We start from the raw sequence: 10,608 nt of genomic DNA on the forward strand, positions 1-10,608 counted from the left end.
TGACAAGATTGTGGCATCTCAAATTGGGTCGTGTGAGTGAAAGGGGTATTTATGAGTTGAACAAACAAGGACTGCTCAGTGGTAAAGTTAGTGGCAAACTCGATTTTTGTGAAGAATGCATTTATGGAAAAAGTTGCAGGGTCAAGTTTGGTTCAGGGAAACACACCAAAAATGGTCCTCTAGATTACTCACACTCTGATCTTTAGGGGCCATCTAAAGTTTCTACATTGGGTGGAGCTAACTATTTTATGAGCATTATTGATGATTACTCTAGGAAGGTGTGGGTGTTGTTATTAAAGACCAAAGATCAGGCATTAGAATCCTTTAAAGCTTGGAAAAGACATATGATAAATGAGTTTTAGGCTCGTTTATGGTCTAGTTTTTAGGTTGGTTTCATTAGTTTAGGGTTATTTTATTGCAGAATTATGCTCGTTTGTTCATGTTTCAGGTTTTCCATGCTAAGTTGGTGAAAAGAGTGAAATGAAGTGAAAGTGGAAGGAAATATAGTTAATTTGGAGAAAATCGTGTTTTTTGGGGTCAATATGTACGAGCTTTGATACTGTCAATAGCGCTACAACGCTATCAAAGTGGTGCCACGACGCTAGGAAGGATATGATGGAGCATGTTGAATCTGTAAGTAGCGCCCCAGCGCTACAAAGCAAGCGCTATCAAGACCAGCAAAGCAGCGCCCCAGCGCTACATCAAGGGCGCTACAACGGTAGTGAAATAGTTTTTAGTGCATTTTTGGTTCTGACTATAGTGCTATAGCGCTCAATGCATAGCGCCATAGTGCTATCAACGCGTTTTTTTTCTTCAGATTTTAAACCACTTATTGAAGGGCAAAATAGTCTTTTCACCTGGGAACCTTGGAAAACTATTTAAGAAACATTATTCTGCGATTTTTATAAGAAGTTCTGATTTTGAAAACCCTAGATCTAGAAAAGAATGCTGCTTTAGATTGCTTTTTATGGTTTTAACTTTCTAGATTTTTCTTTTTCATCTGAATTCCTTAGGTTATTTTCTATGAGTAATTATTTGAATGTTATTTTCATCATGTTATCTATGAACTAATTTCATTTATCTAGGGATTAATGTAGTCACTGGGATTTTTATTTAATTTTATTATGATATTCTATTGATATTTCTTCTCTATTATAATCTATATGATGTTTGTTTAATGCTGGTAAATATTTGATCACTATTTACTTGATTTAATAGTTTTGATTCAAAATTCGAAAAATGAGAATTGAATATGCTATCATTATATAGACATAGGTAGCATATTGGACGAAAGTACATGTATGACGTGTGTAGTAATTAAGTTTCTTTGCTTAATGCCTTCTATATGTGCAAGTTTATCACAAAAATGTAGAAAATATGCATATAGACTGAGATCTTATATCTTGAAAAAGAATAGGAATCGATTATATTAATCTTCTATTAGAATAGAAAGAAGAGATTTAGAATTGATTAGTAAAATTAATAGAATGAAAAGTTGATGAAATTAATTCCTAGGCTTTTTATTATTGATTTTCAATTAGCTGATTCATTGTTTTGTTTTTAGTTATCTAAATTATGTTCATAATTTAGAATATTCATTTTAATTTTAATTATTCATTTAAGTTTAAATTCACCAAATAGAAAGTTAAAGAACAATTAGTGGTATTTGGAAAGCAGTCTTCATGGGATCGACACTCTACTTATTATATATTACTTGATTCGACCACGTATAGTTGCGTGTTAATTTTCGCAGATTAAGTTTTTGGCGCCGTTGCCGGGAACTTAAATTCCAATATCACATTTAATTGTTATTTGTTCTAATTTGGTTATTTTATTTTATTTCTGTTTAACATTTATTTGGATCAAGGTTCTATTGTGTTTCAGGAATAGTTGGTATATGCGAAGCAATAGACAAAAAGGAGATTATACCAATAGATCTGGAAATTGAAAGAACGTGTAGACAGAACCAGAAAACAAAGAGGAGAATGGAGTTTACCATGACTGACAATTTGGGAAACGATGCTAATAATGGTCAAGGGGCTGCAGAGGTTCCAAGGGAGCAGGGACCAAGAACATTGAGAGACTATGTACTTCCTACTATTACAGGATTGCATTCATGCATCAGACCTCCAACCATTGTTGCAAACAATTTTGAGATTAAGCCAGCAATCCTTCAAATGGTCCAATCAACTGTTCAGTTTGGAGGTATGCCAACAGAGGACCCCAATTTACACATAGCTAATTTTCTAGAGTTATGTGCTACGTTCAAGATGAATGGGGTGAGCGATGTGCTATAAGATTGAGGCTATTCCCATTTTCACTAAGGGATAGGGCGAAGAGTTGGCTAATATCTTTACAAGCAAATTCTATCACTACATGGGAGGAGTTAGCTCAGAAGTTCCTTGCCAAGTTCTTTCCTCCAATGAAGGCTGCAAAACTAAGGGGAGAGATCAATAATTTTTATCAGATGGAAGGGGAGTCATTGAATGATTCTTGGGAGCGATTTAAGGAGTATTTAAGGAAATGTCCACATCATGGTATAGAAAAGTGGATGTTGGTGCATAATTTTTACAATGGGTTGAATGGAACAACTAGAACAATTATAGATGTTGCGGCGGGATGTGCTTTTATGAGTAAGAGTGCCAATGAAGCGTATGAGCTATTAGAAGAGATGGCGATGAATAATTATCAGTGGCCAACTGAAAGGGGACAACCAAAGAAGGTCGCTGGAATGATGGAATTAGATGCTATATCCATGCTTACAGCTCAAGTAGTAGCCTTGACAAAAAAACTACAAAAGACTATACTTCCATCTCAAGCTATGCAAGTTCAAAACCTGTGTGAATTGTGTGGTACAACCCATCCACCTAACCAATGCCCTGCTCTAGATATGAATAACATGCCTATGGAAGAAGTACAAGCTATAGGGAATTACCTGAGACAACCCAATAATCTCAATTCCATGACCTACAACCCAGGTTGGAAGAACCATCTTAATTTTTCCTGGTCCAATACTCAAAACACTCAACAACCTTACCCTCCACCTCAGCCACAATATCAACCTTCCCAAAATAAACAACCATATCCACAGCAACATTCATACCAACAACCTCCACCTGGACATTATCAACTACAAAATAGACCACCACACCAAATGCCAATGAAACTAGCTGAACCCCAACTTGATGTACTTAACCAATTCATGACTGAAACCAGGACGTCCATAAGGAGTTTGGAGACTCAAATAGGGTAGTTGGCTACTTTAATGTCTAATAGAGCTTAAGGAAATTTACCTAGCATTACAGAAGTTAATCCTAAAGAACAGTGTCAAGCTATTACTTGGAGGAGTGGAACAAGGTATGAAGAGCCAAAGAAGAATCAGTCAGAAGGGAAATACACAAGGCAAAGAAGAAGAGAAGTCTAATGAAGAAAATGTTACTGAAGACCTTAGCAAGGAAGAAGAGGTACCACCTGTGAGCATTGACCATCATGTTAGAATTTCATATCCACAAAGGCTTTGCAAGCATAATCTGGATAAGTAGTTTGCAAAGTTTTTAGAGGTGTTCAAGAAGCTACATATTAATATACTATTCACAGAAGCATTAGAACAGATGCCCAGCTATGTGAAGTTCACGAATGAGATTTTGTCTAAGAATGCTGAGCCTTGCTGGGAAGAATCTTTTGAAAAAAAAAAGACCATATTTGAATTTATTTACAAGTTGTAATCTGTTTTTTGGTAGCTTGTTGTGAGCTTTTGTTTGTAAGTTGTTGTGGTTCAATAAAGTTTTCTTTCCTTCTTGAGAAACAAAATAGATTTTAACTAAAAATGCACGTGACTCTATTATATAGATAATACATACAAATTACAATATCAAAAGAAACCTATTATTAAGTTTTACTAAAAGACAAAAGAAAAAAAAAGATTAGATTGGAAATAAAGGGAAAGGTTAGCGGTTAGCGTCAAATTTCATACTAAAAGGGCTATAATCCCTAACTATATAGTAATGATATAGATATATACATATCGTATAGATTCCCTTTTTTTTTTTTTTTTTTTTTGTATGATTTATAAAAATAGACAATTTATTACCTTAACTATTTTATACATACTTTGTGTTTTTGTAAATATATGTTGCCTTGTATTTTAAAATCGTACATATTTAATACTTAAGTTTAAATTTAATTAATAAAATTTTACTAATTTAATTAAATTGCTGTCAATTATGTAAATTTTAAATTTAAATTTAATTACTTAATTATATATAACTGATGACAGTTTAATTATATTAACAAAATTTTATCTATCAAATTTGAGTCTAGAATATTAAATATGTATAATTTTAAAATACAATGTATCATATAAACATTATTGAAAATATAAACATTATTGAAAATAGAGAGTAATAAATTACTTGCAAAAACATGAAGTACAAATTCCCAAAAGAAAAAATAAAAAGAAAATCATACACAACTAGACAAGGTAGTCATAAAAGGAAAAACCGGCAATAACAATAAGAATCGGTATTTATTCTTAATTACAATTTCGTCCAAAAATTCCCAAAAAAATTCCTACAAGGAAACACCAACCAGTCCACCCTTACTCCTACCACCACCACCCAAGACAGCTATAAACCATGAGGTAGCACAATCTTATGTCGTTCCTCATCTCCAACAATTCATTTTTCATTTAGGGTTAGGGCTTGGGCTAGGGCTTCCGATTGCAATTCAAAATCCTTCCATGGAATCATCTTCATCGTCTTCTTCCTTCTCCAGATTCTTCAAGTACTGCTACTGCTCATCTTTGAAGTGTCGCTGTTTCTGTTGCTGCTATTGCTGTCGTCGTTCTTAATTCTGCTCTTTTCATTTATATATATACATAGATATACGCATTCATATAATCATCCTTTCTATATATTCTGTTGCGATTGGTATTGGGCTCTAGGATGTTGGTTGTTTCTCCGTGATTAATCATGGACATGTCGCATCCTCAATCTACTCTCTCCCTTGGATTTTCTTCCCACACTTCTTCGTCTCCGTCGCCACCTCCTCCGCCCAGCCGAACCCAGATTGCCGACGATTCAATTTCTCTCCAGCTTGACTCCAGCCTGCGCGACCCGATCCACTCGGTCCCGCCAGTTCCGCTGCAGTTGCTGGAGCCGCAGGCACAGGCCGAAAATAATGGTAATTTCGAGAGGGAAATCGATGAAGACGATGATGAGGATAGGGAGGTTGAGGTCCGGATTCTGGGCCACTCCATGTGCTTGAAACGGAGGAGGGATAGTGAATCATCCTCATCGACGACCTCGGCTGCCAGTAACTCAAAGCGAGTCTCGTTTGGACCTGATCTTGAGGCCCGAAGAGGTGCCGTCCGGGCGTGGGGCGACCAACCCCTCCGGATTGCGGATCCCGATGTGTTTGAGATTATGGAGAAGGAGAAGAATAGGCAATACAAGGGAATTGAGCTGATAGCTTCGGAGAATTTTGTATGTAAGGCGGTTATGGAAGCACTAGGAAGCCATTTGACCAATAAGTACTCGGAAGGAATGCCCGGTGCTAGATATTATTGTGGGAATCAGTACATTGATGAGATTGAAAATATTTGTTGTGATCGGGCATTGGCTGCGTTCAATCTTGATGCTAACAATTGGGGTGTGAACGTGCAGCCTTACTCCTGTACCTCTGCGAATTTTGCTGTATACACGGGGTTGCTGTTACCGGGTGATCGGATAATGGGATTGGATACTCCGTCAGGAGGGAACACCAGTCATGGATACTATACTCCAAATGGGAGGAAAGTTTCTGGGGCATCAATTTTCTTTGAGAGTTTGCCTTACAAGGTGAACCCATTAACTGGTCTTATTGACTATGATAAGCTTGAGGAGAGGGCGCTTGATTTTCGTCCCAAGATACTTATTTGTGGTGGGAGTTCTTATCCTCGTGAATGGGACTATTCGAGGTTTAGACTGATTGCGGACAAGTGCGGAGCAGTTCTATTGTGTGATATGGCTCAAATCAGTGGGCTTATTGCTGCGAATGTATGGTTTCTACTGGTCTTTGACTCTTTTAAGTTTGAAAATTTCATGTTTCTAAATTATGTTTGATAATCGTGTCCATGCTCCAAGGATGTTCCTACGCATTAAGCTTTGGTAGTTAGATGAATAGTTATGAACAATGAGCACGGAAGACTAACTAGGGGATATCCTCTTTTGATTTTGACTGTTTGCCCATTTTTATTGTGCAAGTTCATTTTCCTTTAAATTTGCTCTGCTGAAACATCATTACTCTTATATACGATATGAAGGATATAGGGGTATGTGGATATGAAATTGTCTTTTTCTTCATTAGACCTGAACTTTCCATTGTTATGGTTCGAAAGATTAACATGACGTAGGGATGGGGTTATTGGTTTGTATTATTTTTTTGTTAAGAATCAGAGGTTGTATGTTAATAAGAGTTATCTAATAAGGTATCTTTCATAATACAACTTAAGAAGCCAATTATTGTTTAGCTTCGCAATCCTTCTATCAGCCACCGTCGTTTAAAATAATTACAGGAATCTAGCACCACGATGAGATCAAATCTGAAACTTGTAGAAGCTCTCTCTCATTTAAATTCTTGAAAAACTTAAGGTCACTTGAGAACTCACCTGATCTTACCGCATTCTACATTCCTGTTAAGACTGCTATAGAGTTGTTTTGTGAATTAACGGTGCAAACCTATCAGCCATAGTTATTTCCCCAGCCATGCATCTTCGAAACATGTGGTAAAAGTTGTACAAGGGTTTACATTGCCCCAGATAATTAAAACTAAAAACTTTCATTTCATTTAGAAGGTTTATGTAAAGTAGTATATTTTGTACCGAAGTGCTAGCAAAGATAAGTCCTTGCTGATTTGCATGTTCCCATGGTGCAGATTCCATGTTTATTAATACATAGTATTGTTGGTTGTATGAGGCTTCTTGCCTATGATTTAAAACACATTCTCCATGATTATGACACAAACTAGATCAATGTTGTTATTGATGTGTATTTTTGCAACAGTGTGGTAACCCAATGTACGGTAGGATTTGTTTGCAATTGCAGTAAGGCCTTGCTCTTGGGTTTGTGCAAATTTTCTATCACATACTTCACAGCAATTTTTAGGGTGCATTATTAATCAGCTGTACCTTTCCTGTTGTGTTTTGCTAAGAAAATGAGTGATTTTTGTCACAACTCATTGTGTAATTAAAACTTGAGTGTTGCTATTTTGGCACCTTAAGATATCCAACACCACATTAGGTGGCACCATGTGGTTGGATAGTTATACTCCATAATAATTATTAAATTCAAATATGTGAGACCCGATATTAGATTGCACCAATAGCGGTATGTCACTTCCTTGTGGTGTTGGGCACTAGTAGTGTCTCTTAGCAATTCTCTTAAAACTTGGGTATAGTTGGGATTGGTTAGATGATTAACTAATTTTATGTTCTTCAATAATTTTATTTACTAATCAATTGTGCCAGTTATTATTGTCTAAAACTAATTTTCCTCATGCTTGCCACGATTTTTATGTCATTTAATTTGGAAATTTAGAAATTTGAAGCCCTTTGTGATCATAGAATAAGAGACTTCTAACTTTCAAATTTCTTAACTTCCCTTTAACAGTTTGTCTTCTTTGTTACAGGCATGTGATAATCCTTTTGATTACTGTGACATTGTGACGTCAACTACCCATAAAAGTCTTCGAGGTCCCAGGGGAGGCATAATTTTTTATAGGAAGGGTACTAAACCAAGAAAGAGAGGGACACTTTTAACTCAGGGAGATGAAAGTGATCACTATGACTTTGAGGAAAAGATAAATTTTGCTGTAACCCCAGCTTTGCAAGGTGGACCTCACAATAACCACATTGCTGCTCTTGCCATTGCCCTGAAACAAGTGGCTACTCCTGTGTACAAGGCGTATATGCACCAAGTGAAGAAAAATGCTCATGCACTGGCTTCTGCATTATTGAGAAGAAAATGCAAGTTGATAACTGGAGGAACCGACAACCATTTGATTCTTTGGGATTTAAGGCCTTTAGGCTTAACAGGTAGAATTTTTTATTTTATTTTTAATTCAAGTTATTTTCACTCATTAATTTTACGAAGAAAAACTGGTTAGCTTCACTCTTTTCCAATTTTATTTACTTCTTGTCATAGTTTGCCTTTTGTTATGTTTACTTTCTTGCTTTTATCATTTTCTTTATTTGTTTATGTTTTGTTTGCTTGTTTTTATATATTTCCTGCTTCATTAACTTTGGATTATTGGTCTGGGAAACATGATGCATGTCGTTTGATTATAAAAGTAGTAGAGATCTTTTTTGTTCTTTGTTTTGGAGTATTAATTTTCTTAGAATAGACTACTTTTTCTTTGGCTTTTAGTATAAAGAAAACACAAGGGATAAGACTAATGGATATTATTCATAGAAAATACAGAAATATGGGAAAGACTCACAGGTTCTTTGGAAGAAATGTCAGAATATAAAATTGTCATCAATTGCACAATTATCAATAAAGATGGGTATAAAATACAGAAATATGGCAAGACTCACAGGTTCTTTGAAAGGAATACGAGAATCCAAATTCTCATCAATACACGTCCTTGATCAGTGAATTCAATGGAAAAGTCAAGTCCCTAATTAGTTTTGAGTTAGAAATCCATGAAAACACTCCACAACAATCAAAACTTGTGTCTTACAGCAATGCTTTTATTTAAATAATTGAGAAAATAGTAAGGGACCCTACTTGTTAGATGATACCTGTAGGTTCAATTCAAATAGATTTTCAACCAGATAGGATACATGTTACTTTGACACGGAGCCAACTTACTGTTAATGTCTTGTTTACATTGCTTCCAGTGATATGTGATGGTATGACATTTGATTGCTTAATTAACACTTCTTTTAATTATTTTTTTTATTATTTTATGTAGTGTAGAAGTCCTCTTTCATTTTTTCTCATTTGTTTTTAATGTATTTACCTGTTGGCGTGTATATACCTTTAAAGACATCTCTACTCCCTCTATATCTGATGTTTATATTATTATCTTTTTCTGATTTATGCATCTCTTTTTGAGCTTTTATGTGTATTTATCTTCAAAGACGTGTCTGCCCCCTCTATATCTGATATTTATAATGTTTTCCTTTTTCTGACTTCTATTTCCGTTTTTGATCTTCTATGCTTTATTGTAATGTACTGATTACAGAGTTCCATTGATTGAGACTGTTCTTTGCATGCTTGTAACATACTGATATTCTGTTTCTTCCTAATTTTCTACAGGTAAGACCTATGAAAAGGTCTGCGAAATGTGTCACATTACCCTTAATAAGATTACGATTTCTAGTGACAATGGAACTATTTCTCCTGGTGGAGTAAGGGTCGGTAAGTGATACATATATTTACAATAATTGCAACTTGCAAGTTAAGTTTTGATGAATACTATTTTTCTTTTTTTGATTCTGGTGGATTTCCCTGTATAGCTTAAGGTACAGATTCATGTCTCCTACAGGAGAAGGATTTGGATATAATTAATGTATTGTTCAATCTTGTTAGGTACCCCTGCTATGACATCAAGAGGTTGTCTGGAGTCTGATTTCGAGACAGTAGCAGAGTTTCTCCTTAAAGCTGCACATATAGCTAGTGTGGTGCAGAGAGAGCATGGAAAATTTCCAAGAGCTTTCCTGAAAGCTCTGGAGAACAACAAGGACATTATGGAGCTTCGGCATCGTGTTGAATCTTTTGCAAGTCAGTTTGCATTGCCAGGATTTGATGTTTGACTCGAAATTGCAAGTGCAATTCTGTAGGATGACCGTCTTTTTGCTCCAGAGAGTCTGGTGCACTTGGATTTCCAAATATTGTTCTGTGGCTTTTACCAAAGATCTTTTTTGGCCTCTCCCTGATTTTGTTGGGCTATCATGCAAATGCCAACCTCTTACTGATCACTGTCATAGTAATGCAGGGAGGTTGGGTGATGAAATCAGGACCATTTTTTCATAACCGCTGCGCACTTCATTACAGAAGTGGATGCAGGAGTCCAGTGTGGGCTTTGTGGCCGTGGCAGACAAGGTAATTAGTGTCTAGTGCAAGTACAGTTAGCAAAACCCTTCTTACAATATTTGAATGACGGTTTCTTTCTCAAATTCGTTACAGTAGAGGCTTTGTTGGGTCAAATATCCCTTTTGAACCCATTACATTTTTCTATATTCTTGCTTATAAAGGATAATTGTTTGTGTACAGCAGGCCGGTCTTGTCTGTCCTGAAATCTTACATGAAATTCAAAATTGGACTGAAAATTTAAGCGATGCAGGTTTGACCTGTACTTTATTATATATATTTATAGGAGATCTTTGTGGTTCTACTGTTGGTAATTTAGAGCTCAGCGCCATATTGTAAATCCAAATTCTGAGTTGAATTTTCAGGCTTAAGCTGTAGCTGTGGCTTCTCTTTTGGTACCCATTCTAGGGATTTTAATCTACATGTTATATATTAAAAGAAAAAAAGCTTTTGCTGAATTTTATGGGCTTGTGGATTCGATCTTTCATGGTTGTACTAAGATAATTTTCATTGAATGGCCACAAAGGAGGGGACT

General features: G+C 35.7%; 1 protein-coding gene and 1 non-coding gene across 2 annotated transcripts; one reads left to right on the plus strand and one right to left on the minus strand.

Annotated features, from left to right (window-relative positions):
* Positions 1 to 2,434: 2,434 nt before the first annotated feature.
* On the minus strand, positions 2,435 to 2,541 carry LOC133787336 (small nucleolar RNA R71). Its single transcript, XR_009872364.1, has one exon. It is a non-coding gene; the product is annotated as a small nucleolar RNA R71 (small nucleolar RNA).
* A 2,020-nt stretch (positions 2,542 to 4,561) lies between these two features.
* Positions 4,562 to 10,377, plus strand: LOC133782142 (serine hydroxymethyltransferase 7-like). The gene is made up of 4 exons (XM_062221351.1): positions 4,562 to 6,035; positions 7,666 to 8,071; positions 9,300 to 9,401; positions 9,573 to 10,377. The coding sequence occupies exons 1-4, from the start codon at positions 4,971 to 4,973 to the stop codon at positions 9,794 to 9,796; spliced, it is 1,797 nt and encodes a 598-aa protein (XP_062077335.1). The 5' UTR covers positions 4,562 to 4,970; the 3' UTR covers positions 9,797 to 10,377.
* The last annotated feature ends 231 nt before the right edge of the window (positions 10,378 to 10,608 follow it).

The sequence above is a fragment of the Humulus lupulus genome, chromosome 6, assembly GCF_963169125.1.
Source record: "Humulus lupulus chromosome 6, drHumLupu1.1, whole genome shotgun sequence".
NCBI lineage: Eukaryota > Viridiplantae > Streptophyta > Magnoliopsida > Rosales > Cannabaceae > Humulus > Humulus lupulus.